The sequence below is a fragment of the Zingiber officinale genome, chromosome 4B, assembly GCF_018446385.1.
Source record: "Zingiber officinale cultivar Zhangliang chromosome 4B, Zo_v1.1, whole genome shotgun sequence".
In the NCBI taxonomy this organism is placed as follows: domain Eukaryota; kingdom Viridiplantae; phylum Streptophyta; class Magnoliopsida; order Zingiberales; family Zingiberaceae; genus Zingiber; species Zingiber officinale.
Genome location: NC_055993.1, coordinates 38966800 through 38993768, shown reverse-complemented (window position 1 = coordinate 38993768; position 26969 = coordinate 38966800). Strand labels below are relative to the sequence as shown.

The following is a 26969-nucleotide window of genomic DNA, read 5'->3' as shown; positions in this document are numbered from 1 at the left end:
TTATTTTTCTCAAAACTTGTAAAACACCCTTATTTTATTTTTCTCTAGCACTACTAATCCAAGACCAAGTAGGACATTTGTCATTTTTTTTAATTATGTACAAGATTTTTCTCAATGACCCACCAAGAAGGCTACAAAACCGCTCAGCCACCTCTTCTCTCTAGTGAAGACTTCGGGTACTGAAAAAGCCTGATGGAGCACCATCTCAAGACCCAAGTAGGGATTATAATCCAAACTGGATTCACATTTCCCACAGACGATAGAGTATCCATCCCTTGTGACAAGTGGGATGCAAAAGCAACATGTAGCCTCCAATGCAGCCTAACTAAAGATGAGTTGAACCGGGTTGGCCCCTTCAACAGCGCTAAGGAGTTATGGGAGAAATTAATCTAACTACATGAGGGCATCTCTGATGCAAAAGTAAGTAAACGTGACTTAATATTAAATAGGTTATATAACATTAAAATGCACGAAGTTGAGTCGGTGAGTCCATTACACGCTCGCATCCAAGATCTTCTGAATGGCCTCCACGCAATCAGAAAAAAAAAGTGGAGAATCATGACATCATCAGGTATACATTAAACTACTTTCCTAGGAATACACTGTGGGCATCAATGGTAGACGAGATATCTAAGGATCTTTCCATAATTACATTAGATGAATTATTTTCCGAATTTGAACTTCATGAACAAATTAATACTACTCGAGCTGAGAAAGGTATTGCGCTACTTGTAGGGAAACTGATAAATAAGAAGTAAAAAAACCTAAGTGCTAAACCAAACCCGAATCCAGAGATGAATCGGATTCCGAAGGCGAAGACGAAGTCACCACCGAACTAGTCAAACCAGTTTGAAAAGTACTTAACAAGAAGAAGGTGACTCAATCAGGCACAAAGGTCAAGTCTGAAGTTATTTGCTATGACTACAACAAAAAGGGACACTATAAGTCGGAATGTCCAAACCAGAAGCAAAGAAGAAAGAAGGCTTTAAAAGCAACATGGTCTGAATCCTCAAAAACTTTGATGAAAAACATGAGCAAGCAAACTTCCTTAGACCAGTACAAGCGTACATTGCCGAAATCGAATTTGAGTTTGAAACCGGAGCTAAACCAAAAACTAAGCCCGAAAGAAGCCACGGATCTATATCTGTTTCTGAACAATATTATAAGTTCTCTAATCGCTGGTACTCAAGTAGATGAATTACAAACCTTGATTACATACTTGTTGAGAAAGTTAGCCAAATCCAATATCCCAGTCAAGTTACTCCAAAAGGAGGTAACAGTTAGAAAATTTATAGGAAATTCATTAATGGTCAGAAAATTTAAAAAAAAAATATTCTAATAGAATATCCACTGCCTTATCATTATAAAAATTTTGAACAAAAAACTCTAACAAAAAGTTTGCATGAAAAAATATTTTTATAAGTAAAGAACTTCTAACCTAGCAAATAAATTAAATTAGAAAAAATTTAATCTAGACATGATTTTGGAACCCAATATAGATTCCTACCTACTGGATTAATAAGATTTTTTTTAGAAACATATTTTCATGACACTTTTACAATTTGACGTTTGTGATATCTAAAATACCCATTAATCTTTTAAAAATTTCTAAAATTTTAAACATTTGAACATGAATGATTCTTTTTAAATTTTTCTAGTTGATCCTTCAACTTTTCATTTTCAACCTTCAATTTATCAAAATCTTCTAATAAGCATGATTTTGCTAAGGTAACTCTTAATTCTAAATTCTCCTTTCTTAATTGTTCATTTTTTATTTCTAGTTTACATGAACTTATAGAAAGTATTTTGATAAATTTATATAATTTATCAGGAGGTATAGAACATAGCTTACTTACCAAGTCAATCTCGTTATTCGATGCTCCCCCGTCATCGATGCTTTCTTCTAAAGTGTCTCCCCTTTTGTCTACGCTCATCTCTGAGGTACTTTTATCATCTTTCTGGTGATCCACTATGAGTGCTAGTCTGGCATACGCTTCCAGCTCGGAATCGGATGATGACTCGTCACACGTTGCTCTGAGGTTCTTGTGTTTGGTTTTATTTGGCCCTTTATCCTTCTCTTTTGTCTTGTTCTTCAGTTTTAGGCGGTTATCTTTTACATGACCTTCATCATTTCAATTGTATAATCTAATTTTTCTTTTGCCTCGAAGAAGCTTCATTGTCTGTTTCTTACCAAAGTTATTTGACTTAAAAATTTTTGAAAACTTCCTTATCATAAAATCTGCATCATTTTCATCGAGTGATGTGTTAGAATCTAGTTTGTCCTTTCTGGCTTATAGTGCTAGGTTCTATTTTGTCTCTATTTCTTTTGTAACTCCTGCACATCAAGACTCATGTAATTTGAAAGTTGAGAATAATTATTTTAGGGTACTTTCCTCCAAGATATTAGAGATGTAGTATGCATCTACTAAGATTGATTACTCTTATGTTCTCAAAAAGGCAGTAAGCGCGTGCCGATTAAGTCTCGATTTGTTACCGATTCTCCGAGGTTGTTGAGGTAGGTGATCAGGTCCTTGATCTTTGCATGAAGTTGAGCCACCATCTCTCCCTTATTTATCCAGAGGTTTGTTAGCTAATTAATTTCAGAGGATGTCCCATCTCGCTAGCTTGGCTTTCAAGTACCTTCGTGCAGCTCCAGAAACTTCTCCCAAAATTCTTTTACTGAGTCATAAACTCTGATTCGGTTGACTTCTTAGGTCGATAGTATGGTAAGTAGATGAAATTCTGCTTTACCATTAGCTATGAAGTCGGCCTACTCCTTGTTCCAAAGATACTCTTCCTTCTCTACTCCATGTTGATTTTTAGGTACTACAAAATCACTTTTTAACATTAAAAATATATCAAAACCAGTTTTAAAGTATACCTCCATTTTGCACTTCTAAAGTGCAAATTCTCCTTCTAACTTAGGTGGGTGAATGTTGGATTCTGCCATTGTCTTCTTGCTTTAGATGACGGTTAGTCCTTCTATAGCAGTCCGAGCTCTAATACAATTGTTGGTCCTGGTGCGGCCAGTAAGAGGGGGTGAATTACCCTAAAATTACTAATACACCCTTCTCATTCTTTCAACTTGAATTAGATGAACACTTAATTAAGGTAAACTAAAATAAAAGAAAATAAGAGAATACCAAGATTTACTTAGTTTGCAACTGGGAAGGTTGCTAATCCAAGGCAATGTGAGCACTAGCAAAATCTCCTTCTTCGAGCAAAGTTATAGGTGGAGAAGCCCCTTACAGTATTTGAAAGTACAACTAGTAAATATGAAAAAATGAATAAAATTGAAGTACAAAAAGTGTTGTGTTAAATTCCTAGGACTATGGCTCAATTTATAGTTCACTGGTCGAAATAACCATTTTGATGAAGTGGCACTTTTGGGCACCTAGACATGATCCTGGCACCCCCAACGATGCAAGTTTACCAACTTCACAATGGCTTAGAGATAAAACTTTATCCCTACCCGAGCACTTGAACTGGTCTAGGTGCCTGGAGTGTTGCTGACATGGACCTAAGACCTATCCATGTTGTAACAGCTTGAAGAGACGACCTTTGTTGACCCAGGGTGGTCCGAACTCCCGGATGGGTATAGGCACTTGGAGTTCGGGTGCCTGAACTTGATCTAGGCACCTCGACAAGTCAACTTCGTGTTGAATTGTCTGACTTATGCTCTAGTCATTTGGGTGATTCTCCGGTCATCCAAAGTTAAGCTCACTCGAACCCAACTCTGGCCTTTTTTCCTCGAGCAGTCTTCCGCTCCAGCTTCTCATCCCTCAGAAGCACCACGTGCATCCTTCTCATCCGTCGGTGTACTCTTCCCTAACTTCTTGTCCCTCAAATGCACTGAGCTCATTGACTCACTTTTCGTACTATCCTTCTCGTCCACTGTATCTTTCGCTTGACTTCTTATGTTCCTAAGTTCCTGCACACTTAGACATATGGCATCAAACACAATATGGCCAACTTGACTTGGTTGATCATATCAAAACCAATCCAAGTACTTAAAAAAAATACAAGGAATGTAATTTTCAGATAACTAGATGCAATTGTTTAATACTAAAGTAACTAACATTATGGAAACAAGAAATGAAAGTGAGTAACAACATCATTTACTAAGGTGAGGATAACAAAGATACACAAACTACGTGAATTTTAATTCTTCTATACTCTAAAGGGATACATAGTTAACTTAAACAAGTTTAAATATTTTTTAATTATTTTTAAAAAAAAATTAAAATAATAATAATTTTGAACCATCGTGGACCATGAATCATTGATCAAATCATAACCAACAATTCAGAATAGTGACAACCTTAAATTGTGAAATTATTCCAATCTTTTTAACCCTAAATAGCCCCTTACTACCTTAGACAAAGATTATTATATATGAGAATTAAAAATGCACCTCTCAATATTACATAATTATAGATGGCCTCACAATAGTCATTTAAACCACTCACCCAACCTGCATTTCTTGTACTTTATTTTTAAGATAATTTACTAAATCGTAGCAAACTTTCCCTAATACCCAAACTGCATTCCCAAGTTTTATATTTACCAAAATATGTATCTATTTTCATTTATACACTTCCTTCTTCCTTTCATTAGCATTTGATTCTTGTTACATTATCAGTTGATTGTTATGTGTATAGTTAACTGCTCCAGTTGATTCTTAACTTTTGTACTTTATCTATGGATTCCAATCCACTGCGCTAGTCAACTATCAAAATTTGTAATACTAAAGAGTGCAATGAGCTTATTTTGAAGTATTTTTGAGATGCCCAAACTTAATACCCCAATCTCAATACCCTAGTACAAAACTCGTTGATGAGCTTAGAAACCTTAGAATCACTTCAAACTATAACTATTAAGGTCCTGGAAGCCTCCTAAGTGTAACTATGCCCTCAGACCTAGATTCTACAATCTAGATTGAGAGTTGTGGATTTTTAAATTATACACAATCTTGAGATAATTTGGCACAAGTTCATTAAAGGGTTTAGATCTTTCTATTCACTCACTAACACCACCTAAGAGTTTTTAGGACTCTCCTAGTTCAAACCATGGTAAGATTTTAAAAATTTAAACACTGTAAGTCCATTAGTAAGTTTAGACAAAACTCGATAATAGCCTTAGGCACCTCGGAAACATTTTAAATCAGGTTCATTGCATTTCTTGCATCCTCTTGAGTATAACTATGCACTCAAACATGGATTCTACAACCTAAATAAAGAGTTGTTGGTTTTTTGAAATTGACACGACCTTGATATGTTTTGTCACGAGCCGAATAGAGAACGTAGGCTTATTATACTCACTCACTAACACCACCAAAGGATTTCTAACACTCCCTTGGTTTAGAACACTATAAGTCCATCGGTAAATTTTTTATCAAAACTCGCTGATGACCTTAGACACCTTATAAACATTTTAAATCAAGTTTGTTGCACTTCTTGCATCTTCCTAATTATAATCATGCCCTTAAACTTATATTCTACAGCCTAGATTGAGAGCTATGGGTTTTTAAAATTTTTACAACTTTGAGACAATTTGACATAAACTCATTAAAGGACTTAGCCTCTCATACTCACTCACTAACTCCACTAAAGGATTTCCAGGACTCCCTTGGTTCAAACCATGTTAAACTTTTGAAATTCTAGATATTGCAGGTACATCAGCGAATTTTTAACAAAAACTCATTAATGATATTAAACATCTCATAAACATCTCAAACCAAGTTCATTACACTCTTTACATGTTTATGAGTATAATCATGTCCTCAAACTTAAATTTCATAACCTAAATTGGGAGTTAAAATTTTTTTAAAATATTTACAACCTCATTAGATATAATTTTTACAATCTTAAAATAATTTAGCACAAACTCATTAAATATATAGCAATGACTACTAATGAAAGAGCAGTCAACTACTATGAAGAGTATAATGAAAAATAGATATATATTTTGATAAATATAAAACTTGAGTGTGCAATTTGAATATTAAAAAAAATTAACTTTGCAATTCAATAAACTATCATTTTGTAAAAGATTGTGTAGTCTAGTGATATTTGACCTAATTCAGTGCATCCATCAAAACAATCAAGCACCCAAATATAGAATAATCCTTGTATTAGTTCATCCTACACTAAGAAAATAATTTTATGGTATTTGAAAAATATATAACATTACCCAGCAAGGTCATCTTCAACTATCACAACAACAACAAATACAAATATTAAAATTGAAATTCTCACATGATGTCTGTGTATCTACATGTACCTCTCTTCATATCCATGAGATCGGTATTAAAGACTATTAATATAACGAATCTATATTTTTTTATTATTATTAAGGCTGAAATTCATATCTTATCTAGTCTAAAGGTGTACGACCGGATATCAAAAGGGCACTTGATGATTAATGTTGATTTTGTATGCGCTTCATCTTTTAAATTTTTTTACTTGGAAGAAAGCTAGAGGGAGGAGAAAAAAAACACTCACAAAATCATTATTTATGCACATCTTATCCCTTATTACCTCTCTTCTTCTCCAACGGATCTTTCATCGAGTAATGAGCCCCTGTTATCCTAGTATTATTTTATGGATGCACAAGTTCTAAATTCGTGCTGAGAATAAAAAACTAATTGAAAAAAAACGAGGGAAGGAAATAAAAAAAAAAATGACAAACTTTATATGCCCCGAGATGGCAGCAGTTATTTTTAATAATAATTATTCCTCCAAAGATGAGAGGTACAAAACAACTGCCAGTGAACATTAGTAATTGAATGAGGAAAGAAACACACATTGATAGTGAACCCGTGAAAACAGAACAAGGTTCTCAATAATACATATAGATAGGCAGTTAAACCACAGTTCAGATTCAAAATACTAAGCTACCTTATTTCCTCAACCGTTGACCCAACTCCGAATCACAAATGTGCAGATAGACTGATATGCTGCCCATCAACCGGCCTTAACAATGGCTTTAGGAGGCTTCATTTCGAGTAATTATAGCTACAAACGAGAATAGCTAGTATAATTCTAGCGTACTGAATCTGGGTTAAACTTCAATGATTCTCTCCAAATGAGTTCTTTAATATCCTCTTCTGTATATGATGGATGCTCAAAATCGAAGCTGAATGGTGTAGAACAAACAGGTTCATCATTAATATCATGCAAAGATGCCAAGTAAGGATGATGAAGAGCTTCATGAACTGCACCAACAGAATAAACGTGAGCCTGTATGCTAGAAATAAAACACAGCTCCCTATCCATTTACTAGAAACAACTATGAAGTTAAACAAACCTGTGATTCTCTTGCTTGGATCAAATACAAGCATTTTTTCTAGCAAATCGATGGCTCCAATCGACATTGTGGGAAACCTAACACCAAAATTTTGTTTCGGATATTGAGGAAGCTGTCTCACATATCTACGGGCATTGTCACTTCGGAGAAAGCCAAGGCTCGAGTCATCAGGAGAACCTATTAGCTTACCATGATGAAAATACATTGAAGTGTCAGATTATTAGGAATCATTAGTCTGATTAAGAAAAATCTGAAGTGCAGAAAACAAGTTGAGTTACAGGTAAACATCATAGATTTGTAATTCACAAAAGCCATCTAACAATCAGTCTCATGTTTAGCACCAAGTCTCAATGATGTCCATCAACAAGATATTACCATTGCTAATGTATGTTTTACTATTATTTGGGCAGATAAATCCAATATTTAGATTGTTGTTTTCCTAATGCACCAGAAATTTACCCAAAAAACATTTATATTCATGCAACTACAGTCTACATTTCACCATTCTGCTGTGGATGGACTCTGATGTTGCAAAATGGCTCATATTGAAGGCGAGATGCTTCCCTTAGTCCCATTTTGTTAGAGCTAAAATTAATGGATTAATGAGGTGGAGGGGTCAACTGCACTTCACTCACTATACATTTTGAGCTGCTCATCATTAGACCTCTCTCATGACCATGTAATACTTGATGACAGAGAAGACTTATTTTTCAGTATTAAAATCAGAGATGAGAAGACAGCCATTGTCAATGAACGTGGAATTATAGGAGATTAGATGCAGAATAAGTATAGCAAGGTTTAGGCATGCATGAGCTGCCTCGTGTTGAGTGACAAAGGGGTAAATATGGTCCTCTCTTGATTTCATATTATAAAGGAAGTTGTTGACAGTTAGCAGGTAGGTGGGGCAGTATTGTCACCCATTGACTAATCATTTTTGGTCAGTATGTCAGAGCCTCACTTGTAGTAGTATACTAGTCCATGAAGAATAATATGGATGAGTAACCAATTAGAGTTGGATACACCCCCTGAGGTGTCAACCAGACACTCATCGTGGTACTGCAATGGCACAATTGTGGTGTCTCTGTACATATGCACTTAAGACCATGATATTGACATATTACTCTACATCGCAGAAGAGGAATTGGTTGTTGGAGATGAGGACCAGGTGTCCATAGTATGCCCAACAGAAAGGAACATGCTTGATAATTTCAATAGATGCACTCAAGGAACTACCCAATATGTGTATAACTAGAAAACATAAAGGTCAACGATAATTTTTTTTCTTTAGCTGCTTTAAACCATAATCAGGTAATCTAATTGTGCAACTTGACTAAAACTAGATAAAAAGTAGCTGTGAGCAACGTGATCAAACACTCATCACAAAAAATTGAACAAAGGAAAATGTACTAGGTTTAGCATATGTGAAAGATCATGAGTAGCACAATATATCACTAGCATACACAAACATATTCGGTGCAGAAGCAGAAAGTTAATTATTTATTAGCTGAAAAGCTTAAAGTTAAAACATAAGAATAACTTGATTTCACAAAAAGAAAGAAACATAATTGCAGAATGGCATAAGGCACATTCCTATTTAAGCGTGACTACCTTTTTCTTTGGCTGCACAATGCATTAAAGAAGTTTAGCCATGACCAAGCAGAATAAATTATCACAAGGAAAAAACCAACATCAAATCGACACCAGTTAAGACAATAGGTAGAATGAGATTGAATAGGAAAATGACAAAAAAAACTCGAAGAAGAAATCCCTGAGTCCACATACTCAAAAGTAAACTGCAATTTAGCCACAACTATACCTCAGTTATTAGCCTTAGCTGATGAACATAGTCTTTTCCAGGAAATAAAGGTTCTCTTGTCACAATTTCACCAAGTATGCATCCCACAGACCAGATGTCTATAGCAGCAGTGTACTCTGAACAGTTTAGGAGCAATTCAGGTGCTCGGTACCACCGAGTGACGACATATTCAGTCATGAAATCAGTCTCAGATGTTGTTCTTGCCAATCCAAAGTCTCCAATCTTGAGGTCACAATTCCCATTTAAGAGCAAATTGCTTGGCTTAAGATCTCGATGCAGAACATTTGCTGAGTGCACATATTTTAGCCCTCTAAGTAATTGATAAAGAAAGAACTGCAAAAAAATACATACTATGAGGATGAAAAAAATAGCTAATAGTATTGCAAGCTATCATGCATCAAAACATATCAAAGTTAACTCAACAGGTAAGGTGTTGTATAGTTGTTGACAAATCTTGGAATCTATTCTCAAATTTACCAATAGAATATATATTGCAAATTCGTCATTCCAAATAAAAAATGCATCATAGGAACTATATGTGAGTTCCAATTCCAAATTTGCCCACCCCTCCTAAAATATGAACTGAAATGCTTGATCATTCCAACAAGAGGAAAAAAATAAGTTCTTAGAAAAAAATTAAACAATTGGAAAGCAATAAGAGAATACTGACACGCACAGATATGTAGTTTCTAAATTGACAGAGAATGAGCAAGGCATGTGTGTTTTACCCAGCTATATCCCAAGGGTTGTAAACTAGGACATATTGTATGATTGTTCAAATTATGAAAACAATTAGAGCAAACACACAAAGAATACCTACTTTGCTAGAATCATTAAAGGTTGGCAAAATAAAACTACTTTTCAAGTAAAAAATTAAAGAAACTTAAAACTAGACTATCATCCCATTCATCTTATTCGGCCGATTTATTTTTAAAGGGTTAATTTTATTGTATTATGTATTTTGGTGACCTTAGTTTAACAAAGAGTATGCTCCAAATAGAAGCAGAAGAATACCAAGTTCATCTAAAACTGAAAGTATTTGATTCAAAGAACTCTCACCATTGTAGTGGAAAAGCACTCAGCTAAGCAATGAGACAAAATTGAAAAACAAACAAATTATGAGGCGTGATGAAGATGAACATAATGACAAGTTCTACAAGCGTCAAACAATAAGAAAAAAACATCTTCAAGCAAATATGTCAATCTTAAAATCCTATGGATCATATCAATACTGCAATATATTCCTCCTTCAAGCAGGCTCTCTTCCATCAGCAGAGTGGTAGCATCAAACCTGGCAATGATCGTCTGTCAATTGTTGGTTGGAGCGTATTATCTGGTGAAGATCAGTATCCATCAACTCATAAACAATGTAGACATCGTTGAAGTTTTCCCTATTTGGCGGGTGTATGATATCCTTAATTGCAATAACCTACATGAAACATAACACCTATCACAATGTGCGCACTATAAAAACTAAAGGCTCAATAAATAGATGTTTCAACACTTACATATTTAAAATACAAGTGCATATGTCCAAGAAAGATGAAACAGCAAGTCCAACTAAATGTTAACTCAAGTTAAGGGCATGAATGACAGAGTTATGGACATGAATGACAAATAAAACTCATATCTTACTAAGTGTAGGTGTAACCAAGTTAAACTAAAGCAAAAAACAACAATAACAAGCCTAATTTGCCAATACAATCTTCTTGAAAATTTTCCCTTTTAAAATTACAAAGTAATTTAATTATTTTCCAAAACACTAAATATAGGAGAGTACAAAATTCAATAATTAGCAGTACTACCCTCATTCCTTTTGGTCAAAACTGTTATACCCCATATTGTTAATCCTGAAATCAAGCAAGGCATTAAGATCTGTTAAAGAGAGTATAAGAATTTATCAATGCAAAGGAAGGTAACATAAACCAAACTGTATCATTAATTCTTACATAAAAATAAATATTCCAGACATAAAAGTATCTTTAAAGGGCCTACACCGTCTGAAGATTTGAGAAGAGAAGAGTTAAATGTCTATGAGAAGCAATCGTAGATACCCCTGTAGCAATGGTCTAGACCACAATAAAGAGGTTTATGTTGAATGACCAAACCATAGCTTCTTTGATGATTGTTAATCTAGAGCATAGTTAATAGTAATGTCCAGTTCATCAAATTTGGAATCCTAGAAATGCCTGAATAGGTCCCACTCATGTTCCCCATTCATATGAGTAAAATATAAGGCTTCTGAAGACTAAATACCTAATAAATATTTAGCATTCCAGACTAGCTTAGGAAATTCTGAAGATTAACATGTAGACCTTGTTAGAATACATATTAAATAAAAAAGAAACATAATGCAATAGGAACAATGTTAGGGTTGATTACCATCAATTGTCCCCACTATCAATATATAATCCTTATTATCATTTTACATATACATCTTTGTGTATTTACATATTTAAAATAGATCCCCAACAATTTACAAAGAGTTCCCCAATACACCCTCTAAAATTTAGTTAACAAATTTTATAAAGCCCATGCTTATTACATAGATAAACAATTCTAGGCCTCTCAAAATCAGTTGATAAATCTCATAATTAATTATTAAATTAAACAAATGAAAAGATGATCCTATTTTTAGCACTTTTTCCCTGATAGAGTGGCAAATTCATCTCTGTATGTTTATCCTTTCTAAGCTTTAAAATTTTCAGTCGTGTCGCAATTTTAGTCTCTAACCAAAAGAAAATAATTTTGTACCATATTGGGCCACGTAATATGGTTTCAACTTTTTTAAAATATAAGTGTACATTAATTTTAAATAAAAAAAATCATTTTCATTAATATTTGATTACTTTGATGATTGCTATTGAGTTATATTTCAGGTGTTTACTTCTTGTTTAGTTCTTGGTATTACCTCTAATGTTTGGTGGGTATAAATATAAATTATACTATTATTATTGTATAATTAAATAGTATTAATCACTTAAAAGTTTTATTGCAAAGATGTCAAGTTTGGGCACTTGCATGTAAAATGGTCATAAAGATTGGTCACTATTTCAACATCTTCAAATATAGAGTGCTTAGTTTTTTTATGATTATAGGCATTGCTTATGCTATATTATCTGTATGTTTTAACTTCAAATTATTCATGGATTTATGTAATTTTTATACTTAGATAATATATAGAAATGACATCTAAATTTGGTTTAAGAATGTCAAAAAAAAAAGAACCCTTATTATGAGATGATGGCTTTGACTTGTTGATATAATGTAATAAAAGCAAATAAACATATTCCTCTTCCTAAAGAAAACTGATACAACACTAGCTCAGATTAAAATTTACACAAATAGATAAGATAAGTTTGTTGAAGTACACAACATGCCAACTTGCTAATACCAAAAAGAATGTAGATAAAATATATTAAAAATAGTGAAAAAAATTAAATAATATTTTAACTTAATTAAATAAATTTTCATTTAATTAAAGCATTTTGAAACCTAGTTGTTCCTTTATACTTGAACCAAAATTAAGAGAATGCACAAAGGAGGAGAAGCTCAACATGGTCTTTTCAAATCCTAATTATTCCTTCGCTTGCTCACACTCCTGCCCATCGCCACACTTGTTGTGCCCATCACCAATCTCCCTCCAAGGTATTCTTCTCTCGCTCAATCTCACTCTTCTCCCTCTCTCTCCTCTTTTATTTTCATAATGAGCTACTACTCTGATGTTGATTCTAAAGAGTTTCAATATCAATTGATGGTCAAAATGGTAAATTCCACCTATACCAACCAGCACGGTTAAACCCCTTAATCCATAATCCTCTCATGAAAAATTAAATTGGAAGTGACGTGTATATTAACTTAATTATCACAATATAGGGTCATCAACTCAATCATCAACTATTTCTCACATGTGGCTCAAATCATATCCCCAAGTTCAGCCAAAACACTTTGACCTAGCTATAGAAGTTTTCTTCTTGATCTTTCAAGGATAGGTTGCTTCATTGCACAACACAATAATCTAATGTCAATCACTTATCTCCAAGAGAACATTTCCCTTATACATATGTACCTACAATTTGAAAATGGTCATAACGACAATATAAAAGACCTTTTTGGTCTATTCTTTAAGTTCCAAAGAATCCTGAGGTTATATCCTAATGATCATGACAAAAAAAATTAATTCAACACACTACAACAAATTATAGGTTAGATATAGTGACAATGAGATAGTTCAATTTAAAAACTAATCTATAGTACTGATGTGCGTAGGTTATATATATTTCTAGGTATTTTTAACACACACCTACTTGTATTTCATGAATATAATCTATGTTTTTTTCCACACTATTTCATTATTATGTCATACTTCCATCCTATTTTATTCGGAGATCTGCTCTTTGTATGTTTTGATTGACAGAACGTCATTTGGAACGAAAATGAAGCAAAGGCACACATTGAAACAAATTGTGAAAATTCAACAACCTTATCGTGCCCTTTGGCAAGGCCATGTAATCTCTCTCAAAACAAAGCCGAGATAGGTCGTGCCTCCCACCAGTAGCCAACAAGGGGCAACCGTATGAAAACACATGGTCGTGCCCCCTTCCATGGCTGAATCGTGTTCCGTCCGTGCTAAATGGCACGGTCGTACCATATTTCCAGAGATGCTTCAGAGGTCGGTCGTGCCAAATGGCGTGGTCATGCCTCTTCGCCCGAGGGCATCCATGCCACGGCCATGTGACGGAGAACACCAGGGGCCACGTGGTGTGGAGTTGGGGTCGTGTCGTGCAAAAATAGAATTGTGTTGAATCTGGGCAAACTGCAGACTAATTTTGAAACAGTCATAATTTTATGCTTAGTTGGAGTTATGGGTTGTTCTTTATACCAAAATATAGCTAACTTCAAGATCTACAACTTTTCTTCAGGGTTCAACAAAGAATAACATGGTCTAGCGGTGCTAAAGGGCGCAGTCGTGCCTCCTAGCCATGGCCACGTCATACCCTTCGCCTAGACTATAGACCAAATTTTGAACCACCATAACTTTCGGCTCGGTTGGAGTTACGGGTTGTTCTTTATATCAAAATGTAGATAATTTCAAAGGCTATAACTTTGGTTTAGAGTGGAACATGAGAAAACCAAGTTTAAGAAGTGAAAAACCCATTTTGGCAGTGCCCTATAAACCTGGCAGACCTGGACAGTTTAGAGAAGTATAAAAGGGCCAAGAAACTCATTCATTGACTCATCTTGGGTTTAGGACTTCGTCCCTCTCCTTGGAGAAAGGTTCTCTCCTTATGGGAAAACCCTAGAGCTTCCATCTTCATTGATCCGCACGATCCATCCAAAGCAAGAAGTCCAACCTAGAAAACTGGCAACGCATTGCTAAGCATTTCTCTTCTCCTTTATTTATAATTTGAGTTGTAGAATGTTATTCTTCATGTCTCGTTTGTTTCTTCTTTACTATGGAATAAATTTCCGATTCTTAGGATGTAGGGAGTATTTGTGATGTGATGTTGATGTATAAACTATGTATATATCATTTCCTTGTTCAATAGCGTGTTTATGTCATGTTCTATGTATATTGTGTCTTCTATGTGTTTGATGAAATGTATGAATGGTGTAAACATGTAAATGTGTATTAATTGTTCACCCCGTAGAGAGGATACTCTAGATTGTATGACCGGGGGCCTAGTGACAAGGATATCCCTTTAACCACATGACAATTCTCCAAAAGAAGCATCTAATTAGGTTTAATGGGTTATCTCTAATCCTATGTTCATAAGTGTCCTATTTAATCTAGAGATTGTATGACTGGGGACTGGGGCCTAGTGACAAGGGTATCCCTTTAACCGAATTTGTTAGGTTACCTCTTCTACTTAGTAGCATCAGATACCAATAGGGATAGCACTATAACATGACCATCGCGGGGTAGTGTCGGTGTTTAGTTAGACTTCCTACATATGCATAAAGATAGAGGTAAGGAGACGAACAATGCATAGGGATATTTACTAACTTCATAATAAAACCGAACTCCTAAAATCATTCCCCCAATCACTCTTTCCCTCTCTGCTCTCTCTTCCCTTGCTCTCTTCCCTCTCTCTCCCAACTCTCTCTCTCTTAATCTCTTGCCTTCAAGCTCTCAACCAACATTCGCTTGTCTAGATAATTCACTGTGTGAAGTTAACTGGTACTTAATCAACCGTCCCAGATCGATATTTTTATTACTGGCAATGTAGTTGTGCACTTTTGATTTCATAACAAGTACCTCCTTACTTTACACATTAGCTCCTCTTATCCTAGTATCAATTTGAGATTTGGATCCTTTTGAGTGTCAACAAGTGTAAGCTCAAGTTCCTTAGACATATCTAACATATTTCAACCTGTAACCAGCATTGTCTCGATCAAAGGTAAAATGAAAGACTATTGATATGATCATTGCAAAAGTTGAACATACTAAACATGCCTTGTTTACTAGATAACTTTTCAGCTTATATAAAATTTCATATTTGAACAACAAACCCATAAGGTTGCTTCACTTATTAAGATCACCATAAAGGTTGACATTCTTAATATCCACTTGATATTGGGGCCATTAGGACATTGTTACCAAAGCTAGGAAGAACAAAACTAAAGTAACATTGGCCTAATAAGAAAAGTGCTAATATCATCAACACTAAAAATATGAGTTTATGCCTTTAGCAACAAGAAAGACTTAAACCAATTGATAACACTAAAAACCAATTATATATTTTTCAAAAGAAGAGAAATCAACTCCCTTTTGAATGTGAAGTTGACATCTTGTAGTTTGTCTCAACCTAGATCAGATAGTGCTTCTAAGATAGTCTTAAGAGTAGAATGTGAAGCTAAAGAAGAAACAAAAATAGAATAACATACGAAGGTTAGAATAAGAGATATAGCATGTGAGAAAGCATATTTCTAGATGCTTTTGAAGAGTAATGGAAAGGTCCAAATTCGTGGCAGGACTGACATTGAAGTTAGTGTTTGTAATACTTGGACATGGGTGTTTTATGCCCAGGTTGACATGACCTGACATGAGTGAGGATATGAAATAAGAGAATAAACAACTGAACTCGCCTATGAGATCAAGACAAAAGAAATGAAAGAAGCTTACTTGTGATACGCGTTGTGTTGGGAGTAAGTGGAATTCAATGACATTGTGCATGAGGATGGGAGAGAAACTATATTGGTTCCACATAGGGAAGGAATTTTAAAGTTCAGTGGTGTCACCTGCAGTGGTGGAACTTGGTGCTTGCATCGTTGAGGGAGGGGAGAGCATGACTGAAGAGGGAGGAATCTTGATTGGGGTAAGGGAAATAAGGATATATTTTGTAACTTATAAAGGATTGATTATTATGTTATAATATAAGTTATAACCAGGGTTTAAAGTTTCCTATCGTACCGATCGACACAAATGAAATTTTTAATTCCATCCGCCAATCGATACGACACTGGATTCGGCACAGAGCCAAAGAAGAGAAGAGAAAAACTTTACTTGTGACAATGGATGATAACGGCGAAGCGAGAGGTAGAATAACCAAAACTCCAATAGACTCCAACAACGTAGGGCCTCTGCTAGGCCCTTCACAAGGATGTGATGGCCTCATGGCTGCCTAACCTAGCCTCCGTGAGCTAGTAGCGACCTCACAACGGCCAAGCTAGGCCGCAAGGCTGTGGTGGCCTCGCGGAGGTAAGCCTGCAAGGTATTACGATCTATGTTTTTTTCTCTCTTCCCCATTTCTTTAATCTCATTCCTATCCCATCCCTTTTATTTTATTTTATTTACTATTAATTACTATCCTTTCCTACTAATTTCTTTCCCCTTTTTCCTTTTCTCTTTATCCTTTTCCCTTTGTTTCTTTTGTTCCATTCCCCTACTAGTTGATTACTTTCCCTTTTTATATTTATTTTCTTCCTACTAATTCCTGACCTTTTCTACTAATATTTTCCCCTTTTTTTCTCTTTCACTAATTTTTCCCCTTCTCCTTTTTCTTTATTTTTTTTCTTCATTTCCTCTTTCATTTATTAATTTTTTAATATTCCTTTTTGTTCCCCTAATTTACAAAAATCTTTTCTCTTCTTCTTTAGACTAATTTGTTTTTTTCATAGAGATATAAAAAAATATAATATAATTAATTTTATGTAATATACTATTATTTTGATTAAACTTTGGACCAAATTATTCTTAATCTTATAATATAATATAATTCTTAATCTATACTATATTTTATATTTAAAAAAGTATTGAAAATACGATACGGTACCGAAATCGTATTGTTCTGGTCATAAACCGAAACTCTAATACAGTTTGAAATTTTAAACCTTAGTTATAACTCAGTTATAATTACTATATATTACAAGTTATAACTTAGTTTAGTTAACTTATAATATAGATAAATTAATTTAGCTTATAGTCAATCAAATATCAGTATTTAAATTTTAAGATTAATTGCATCCCAATACTGGTATGTTAAATTTGGACCCTTTTTATCAAGTGTCGTTGTCCTCATTTTTAAAAAGCCGCATCTAACACTTGAATCTGAAATGGATATAGTAATATAGGTTGGCATTAGAGGAGTAACGGAGTCTCATGGAGGGAGTGTAGCATGCTCACATCCTTGCTTTCTGTTATAACCTTGGGAGTGACTAAAGCTCTAATGCTTGTATCTCTGCAAGAGAAGATTGTGAAACAGACAAGTAGGAATAGGGAATACCACCATTACAAACATAGAAATGGTGGCAAGTAGCTGCTAATACTATCTTCATAACTCAAACATTAGGCGTGACCTAAAGCAAGCTTGCAACCAGCCAATGTGGATTATCATCTTTATATAGCATTTGCATAGCAAGAAGAGATTCCTAATCACCTGATAAGCATGAGTGTATCGTCAATGAAAAGACCTCTCACTCATGTCCATGTCTCATGACATAAGAAATATTAAAAGATGCTCATCAATTTTGGATCAAAAATTTACCAAATGAGAAGCAACTGAACATCAGGAATATCAACGTCTATTGTTACCTATAAACTACTCTTTAAGAGCAACATCCCAAGTGTCCTTATTCTGTCCATTCAACTTTTGAGTGGTCATAGTTAGGGAATCAGAAAAACTTGGAAGTGTTATGAGAGGAAAAGACCGTAAAGTAGTCAACAAATGTGATCTTTGAGTGCTTTATTGGGCATTAATTAAGGAATAACTACGGATTTGAAAGGGGCACTTCTGTACACAACGGCACCATATCAAATTTTGGTTTAAATGACAACAACTTTAACAAACAAAGTCAGAATGCAACACCAGATCAATTTCAACAACTTAGTGCAATTGTTGATGAGCTGAGGCAGTGAATCTCGGTAAAGAATAAAAGAATTTCAAGCTCAAACTTCGATAGTGAAAATGATTTGCAGGTAGTGGGCAACAAGGCCTTGATGGCGCTTTTGCAGTTTCAACTAAAGCTAAGGCAAATTATTTGCCGCCATCAATGAAAAAGGCCTAGAGAAGGAAGTCAAATGATGAGAAATGGTGGACCGTGCAATACTAAACGGCCAATATGCATAGACGGTGAGTGATGAAACATGCAGACATCGATTCCTTTAGCCACATATTAGTGCACTGACAGAAAGAGAATGAGGAGAAATCTTATGAGACAATTTCTCAAGTAGGTTGCTCCTTATGGCAATGCAAACAGCACGCAATAAACAGAGAAGGGGGAGAAGTACTCAACAAAGGAATTGATAGCTCTGATACCATATACAACAATGACAATCAAGTCTTATCCTACTAGGTGGGATCGACTATATGGATGATTTTACGTCATTGGACTCTATCCCCCTACTATATCATCATCTATACTTAAATAAATTTTATTTTTTTTATTATTGCTAACCAAGTCTTTTTTAGTCTTCCTCTTCTTCGATTGATGTATGTGATCGCCTAACATTTATTGGTTGTTTAAGTGCATGTCCATATCATCTTAAACATGTCTCTCAGAGTTTTTCCTCAATAGGTGCAACTCCGACTTTCTCTTTAATACTCTCATTTCTTATTATGTTCATCTTCATATGTCTACACATCCATCATAACATCCTCATCTCTGCAACTCTCATCTTCTACCCATGTGCTCGAGTCATAGCCGAACATTTAACTCCATATAACATAATAGGTAGAATCTTCAATTTGGGTTGGGCCTCGGATTCAGGTTGGGTTGAAATTTTATCAACTCAAGCCTGCTGTGGGTCGACCCGCCTAGGGCTCACGGTCACGCAAGTCGATCCGCAACGGGCTTGGATTGGCTCGCGAGTTGAAAAGCACATATAAGCTAAGTTTCTTGTCAATTTATTATCTTTTTTTTATAATTTTGAAATAAAAATAATACTTTTCATCAAATATGTGTACTCGTGTGTCCATTTACATTTAAAATATCTATTTCTAGATATATTTGATTGATAAAATCTTTCCAAAGTAAAACGTTGAAAATATGAAACTTTTTTAAATTTTTTTTAAAATTTTTATGTGCCCGTAGGTTGGCCCGCCTAACCCACAACTTGCCTTCGATTGGGTTAGAGATTTCTCAATCCACCAAGATGATGGGTCGACCCGCCCTGCCCTGCCCTGCCCTGCCAAATGGTTGGCCTACCACGAACTGACCCGCCAGCCACGAGTCAACCCATCTGATAGCTCTAATAGTAAGTCTAACTACAATTTTGTAGAACTTTCCTTTAAGTTTTAGAGATACTTTACAATCAAATAAAATACCCGACACTTTCCTCCATTTCAACTATCATGCTTGTATTTTATGTAAGACATTTCTTTCAATCCTTCCATTTTATAAAAATGATCATAAATATTTAAAGCTCTCAATTCCAGACAACTCGTCATCTCCTATCTTACTAATTATCTCATTACGTCTAATATTGCTAAACTTTTCCCGCCAAGATTCTAGTTTAGCATTTACTCTATTTCATCTACCAAAACAATATCATCAGCAACAACATGCACCACGGTACTATATCTTGAATGTGTGTAGAGTTCGTCCTTAATTAGTGTAAAAAGATAGGGACTTAGAGTTAATTCTTGATGTAACCTTATATTTATTAGAAATGCTTTAGTTACTCTTTTTACTCTAGTCGTTACATACTCATACATATCCTTAATTATTTCAATATATGTTGCGTTAACACCTCTCTTTTCTAAAATTCTCCATATAATTTCTCTTATAACTCTATCATATTTTTTTTCTAAGTCAGTTAATACCACATGTAGATCTTATTTTTTTGCTTCCAATATTTTTCAATTAGTGGTCTAAGAAGATGTATAGCCTCTATTGTTGACCCTCTAGACATGAACCCAAATTGATTTTCGATCATAGTGATCTCCTTAATCTTTTTTCTATTACTCTTTCCCAAAGTTTCATGGTATGACTCATTAGTTTAATACCCCTATAATTTAGACAATTTTGTACATCTCCCTTGTTCTCAGATAAAGGAACTAAAATACTTACCCTCCATTGATCAGGTATTTTTTTCATTCAATATCATATTAAATAATTTTATAAATCATTAATACCTTGTTTCTCTATACATTTCTATACCTCTATCGGAATATCACCTGGTTTAATGTCTTTCCATTGTGCATCACATTTAAAGCTTGTTCTACTTCTGAAATTTGAATTTTACGATAAAAATTTAAATTTATATACTTATTTGACCTACTTAAAATACCTAGGTTAAGTTGGTCACCTAAACATTCATTAAAAAGTTAATAAAAATACCTCTTCCACCACTCTTTTATTTTTTCAACGTTTACTAGTACCCTATTATATTCATCTTTAATACATTTTATTTGAATAAGATCTCTTGTCTTCCTTTCTCTCACATTAGCTATGCTATAAATGTCTCTTTTCCCTTCTTTTGTATCCAACTTTTGATATAATCGTTCAAAGTTTCATAATTTGCTTTTTTCACTACTTTGTTAACATCTTTTTTAGATATTGTATATTTTTTTTAAGTTATCCTCATTCTTACAAATATAAAATTCCTTATAAGTTGTTTGTTTTTCCTTCACTTTATCTTGTACTTTCTCATTCCACAACCAATATTTCTTACTTAGTAGTGCATGTCCCTTTGACTCACTAATGTACACTCTTAACTACTATTTTCAAATTTGATATCATCTTATCCCATGTCGTATTAGAGTCACCGTATATTTCACCTAATGTTTGTATTCCTACCTTCTTCTTAAATAAATATATTTTTCTTCCCGTCCTTTAACTTCCACCACTTAATTCTAGGAGTCGTATATATTTTTTTTCTATTGATACTATGCTTGAGGCATATATCCAATACTACTAACATATGTTGGGAAATTAAGCTTTCTCCAAGGATGACCTTACAATCTTTACAAATCTTCCTATCTCTCTTCCTAATCATAAGAAAGCTAATTTGTGATTTATTATTCCTAGTTTTGAATATGACCAAGTCATCTTCTCTTTTCTTAAAAAACATATTAGCTAACATAAGGTTATATGGTATTGCAAAATTTAATATAGTTTTCCCTTTTTCATTTCTCGTTCCAAACTCATAACTCTCATGTACCTTTCATATTTCTTATTTTTCACTCCGACATACCCATTTAATTCATCTCCTATTAAAATCATTTCATTTGGCAGAATGTTTTGTAATACTTCATGTAGATCGTCCCAAAACCTTGATTTAGTAGCTTCATCTAATCCTACTTGCGGTGTATACATGTTAATTGCGTTCATAGTTTCTTTCACCACTATTATCTTAAGGGTTATAATTCTATCCTCATTTTTAACTACTAATGCAATTTCATCTTTTAACGGACTATCTGCAACAATACTCATTCCATTTCTTGTTTTACACTTTCTTGTATAAGATAACTTAAACCCAAATTTTCTATCATCTTTGTCTTCTCATCTACTCATTTTGTCTTTTGTACACACAAAATACTAATTTTTCTCTTAATTATCACATCTACCACCTCCATTAATTTACTAGTGAGGATTCCTATGTTCCATGTTTCAAATCTTAGACTATTAGTTTTCCTATAATTTTTGTTCTTATCGAACTTATGGTGTAAGAACTCTTGTCTATTTAACACTACGCCCAAGTTTCATGGAGATGTAGCGGTCCTTGCCAATATGTTACAGTTGAACCTGCAACGCAAACTCTTGCATATTTAGCACCATACCCAAGTTCTGAAAATGTAGCGGTTCTTGCCGAGACGTTACAGTCGGACCCTACAATACGTTCCTTTAAGAGAAAGACCTAACATTAGCACAATAGTTTAATGAATTCATTCATGAAACATTTGTCCTCATTTAACGCTTGTTGGCAACCTAAGATAACTTTCCTCCTTTATCCGGGCTTGGGACCGACCATGACTAGTTCGTCATGGGAGCTCCGATAGCATGTACTGGAAAAAACTATCAAGGTTAATTATTCTAGTTAGTCCACTGTGTTTATATATGTTACCTTATTTATTATGTTGCATATACATCACTATGTATTTACATGTTTACGATATGTCCCAACCTAGAAAACTAGTGTACTACATCAATCAGTTGTTGAAAAGAGACCAAGCAAAAACATAGTTGGTGAATTATAGTGAAATCATGATTAGCATTAAATGGTGATCCACTTTAAATGCTAAGTGCCTTAATTTAATTGTCCAATCATATATTGGCAATTATGGAGACATGACAAACAATTTTGAAGGCCATATGCAGCAGATATTTGAAATAAAAATAATGGCACCAAAAGCAGCATCAAAGAAAAAAATTTATTTCTACTTATGTGACCGCTTAGAATGCACAAAACCTAAATAAAGAATTTTGTGTAGGAACAATACAACTATCAGAAAATTAACAAATGCAGACAAGTCATGGAGAAGTTAAAGAGGAACAACAGTCAAGTTAATATAAAGAACTTCTTATCTATAAACAACTTGAGAGAAACCAGGCAATGAAGAAATCATGTCAGGCTGAGACAAAGTAAACTTACATTCTCATGATCCATATGTCTAAGAAGCTTGATTTCTCGCAAGGTTCTCTTGGCATCAATCCTATTATCAAATGCATTGCCAATCTTCTTTATCGCCACCTCTTCACGGGTCTGAGAATTCCATGCAGCACTAGAAACCACAGGAACCAATAGCTCCTTTTAATTATAATAATTGAAAAGAAATAAACTAACAGCTTTTTCCAATGACAAAGAAATTATTCGGCACTAAGAACATGCAGGAAAAGAAATAGAAGTATTTCCATGATACTATCATGATTTCAGAAATTGCTTGAAGAAAATGTTGCAGAAAAAATGACACTTTAGAGAACCAATAATGATTTTTAGCGATGGCAACTGATTTTTAGATGCTAGTTTAACATGGTTTCGTTCAATTCAAACTTCTAGTTACCAGAGAAACAGAAAGGGATCTGATTTCTAGTCATTACTCTTATAACTTATAAGAAGACCATAAAATGGCATTTACTGGCATTGATAAGTAAACAATGGGGACCATAGTTAACATGTTAATTCTTGCATCATTGCAAGACTTACTATCAAAGACAGAAGACCAGTGTCCTAAAAAAAACTCCAGGTGAGTGTTAGATAAGGAAAACATTGCATATGCGACATGAAGTCACTTTAGATAGTTAGATGCGTAGGCAGGGTAGCCGAGTGTCTATGTGGGCCAAGTGGGTGCAAAAGTGGAGCTAAGAGGAGCATCTATGCACTGAAAGGAAAAAAACTAAGTTTGGTTCATTTATGCTCTCTTGTGAAAGTGAAACAATAAATCATGATTTTGATGTGGTAGCATATAACTTGTAAGTGTTGATTTCAACATTTGTTTTGCAAGTGATACACTTTAAATATATGCATATTATTAACATAGGACCAAATCCACATCATATATTGTGTTTTGCATTGTATGATTCTTTATATAATTTTTAAGAGGAATTATAAATTGAGTGGATTGGTAAGTATTTTTTATTTTATTTTTCATAATTCAATTGTCCAGTTCTTATGATCCAACTAATCCTGGAGGTGATCGCCCGGCCACACAGAAGTTTATTACAGGTCCCAAGAGTAAATCACGGAAGCGCATCATCAAGTCGTCGGCAGCCAACCCCCGTGGTCTTGACCATCCCTATAAGATCGTTCAACGCCAAATCGGCACTCTGCTCGTGAAAGCAAACTCATGGGCTTTTTCCGCGGTTCCGCCCATGGGTACTTCAGCCCACGAGCATAATGCATATGCTCTATGCTATCGACCATACATGTCCTTGTGTAATGCATATGCTCTATGAAGTGAGTTGATTGCCTATCAAGTGAAAACTCCTTATAAAATCTTACAGATAACTAAAAGGTACTCTAAAAAAGCAATAGCTGTGTTACACATATGCCCCCAATTACCCTTCAGCAAAGATTTCCAGATTCAGAAAGAAAAAGGAAGTAAAATGATCATGACAGTCGTAGCTATCTGCAGTACTGCCATCTACCACGTAACGCTCAACCACATCCATAAATCAATGCAAAGGAAAGCGTTTTAAGCAAGAAACTCAGTCGCTTATCATCCCAAGCCATTTTCCTTTTCTCAAGATCTTTTCTATGTAGACACATAGCTACGAGATTGTCTTACTAGTAGGCACAGAAACTAATATATTTGCTACAACAAAGCCCTGCCTCAAGAATAGTTTTTGGATCTGCGTCAACAGTAATGCCAAGTCAATTATACTAGATCAAGAATCACCCGAATTGAATCCTACCCTCTCTTTGACCTTCTAATTTATCCGAACTAAATAGAGTAAAAAAGCGAAAAAAAAAGGGATCAAAGAACAAAGGCAATATCTATCAAAGAAAGGCGAAGCAGCTCCAGAGGTAGAGAAAGGTTGGAATCACCAGACGATGCCGTAGGCTCCGCGGCCGATGGGGCGAAGCGGGGGCACGTATTTCGCCGTGACCTCAAACAGGTTTCCGTACACGTTGTACTGGACGTACCGGCCTCCATGGGTAGGGATGCCTTTGATGTGCCCCTCCCCGGAGGCGGCGGCGGCGGCGGACTCCATGCAATGGCCACTCCAGCAGAGATGGGAGAAAAGGAAGAGGGGAAGATGAAGATCTCGTGAAGGAGAAGGGGAGGGAGGTGAGAGAGAAGGGAAAGGAGAGGAGCAGAGGGGGAGCTCGTGAAAGGGGGGAGTTGGGAGTTTATTTGCTTCGCTGTGCTTCTTGTGGTAACTTCGCTTACCGTCGCTTTCGACCGCTTTGCGAGATATTTTGATTTGAGATCAAAAAATAAATAAGTAAATAGCGCAGTACCACTTTTTAAATATTTTTCAAAATGCCCTCAAATTTTTGAATCGTCAAGCCACAGCGGCCGGAATATCTCCTCGACCATTATTAGCAACAGGAGAGACAGATGGTGGCCACGTTGTTTGCACGTGATTGGGTGGGATTCGAAGGGGACGTTTGATTTAGGAAAATAAGAGTGGGGAATGAGAATGGGAATAAGAATCATTGATTGTCATTATTAATGTTTGGATTATAGGAATAGGAATACAAATAAGGTAATGAATTCTTGAAATTGGGTAATAACTCATTCACATATACCTCTCCTTCAATGAGGCATTATCCTATTTTCATCAATCAAAATATTCCCTTATTCCAAAAATACCCTTGACCTAAAACTAAAATTTTCTCCCTTAATATCAAATATCAAAATATATTTATTTATTTTTTCTTTCATATCACTTCTCTCTCCTTGTTCTCTCTCATCATGTTTTCTCTCTCATCATTTTATCACACACTTTCTCTCTCCTTAATCTCTCCTATCACACTCTCTTTCTTTTTTTTCTCATTACACTTTCTCTCTCATCATACTTTCTCTCTCCTCAAACTCTTCCATCACACTCTCTTCCTTCTTTTTTTTCATCATACTTTCTCTCTTATCATATTTTCTCTCTCCTCAATCTCTCCCACACTCTCTTTTCTCTTTTTTGTTCTCATCACACTTTCTCTCTCCTCAATCTCTCTTGTCACACTCCCTCCTTTTTTTCCTCAACACACTTTCTCTCTCATTATATTTTTCCTCATCATACTTTCTCTCTCCTCAATCTCTCCCATCACACTCACTGTTCTCTTTTTTTCTCATCACGCTTTCTCTCTCATCATACTTTTTCTCTTCTCAATCTCTCTCATCATACACTCTCTCTTCATTTTTTCTCATTATATTTTCTCTCTCTTCATCCTCTCCCATCATACTTTCTATCACATCATATTTTCTCTCTCATCATGCTCTCTCCTTTTCTCATCATACTTTCTCTCTCTTCATTCTTTCTCATCACACTTTCTCTCTCATCATTCTCTTTCATCATATTTTTCTCTCACATTCATCTTTCTCTCACATCTAATTTTTTCTCTTATTTTCCTTTAAGGGCAAAAAAAGAATTTTGATTTATTCCTATAGAAAAAATGCAACTAACCAAACATTGCTTTTACGAGTGATATTCATGCTCATACCCATTCTCATTCCACAATACATTGATTCTCATTCCAATTCCTATTCCTAGGAAAGAATCAAACGCCTCCTAAATTGTTTTTCATAATTTTTCTAAATGAAATTAAATAGTTTAAAATAAGTTTTCTAAAAATAAAAAATTATGTTGTACGATTCTATATGACCCACATTAAACTTTTCTTTTAGCCTTGTCTTTAAGTATATGGAGAAATTTCTCAATATTTTATCATTGATTATGACCTTCTCTCGCCTTTTTATTTCTTTCCTCGTAGATTCCTGTCATTAGCGTTGTAAACAAGTTA

At 34.7% G+C, this 26969-nt stretch overlaps 1 protein-coding gene across 1 annotated transcript; it reads right to left on the bottom strand.

The window, feature by feature from the left end:
* Positions 1 to 6690: 6690 nt before the first annotated feature.
* Positions 6691 to 25355, bottom strand: LOC121974972 (mitogen-activated protein kinase homolog MMK2). The gene is made up of 6 exons (XM_042526282.1): positions 25053 to 25355; positions 23160 to 23289; positions 10416 to 10553; positions 9125 to 9457; positions 7309 to 7492; positions 6691 to 7216 (listed from the first exon to the last, which is right to left on the bottom strand). The coding sequence occupies exons 1-6, from the start codon at positions 25217 to 25219 to the stop codon at positions 7044 to 7046; spliced, it is 1125 nt and encodes a 374-aa protein (XP_042382216.1). The 5' UTR covers positions 25220 to 25355; the 3' UTR covers positions 6691 to 7043.
* Positions 25356 to 26969: the final 1614 nt, after the last annotated feature.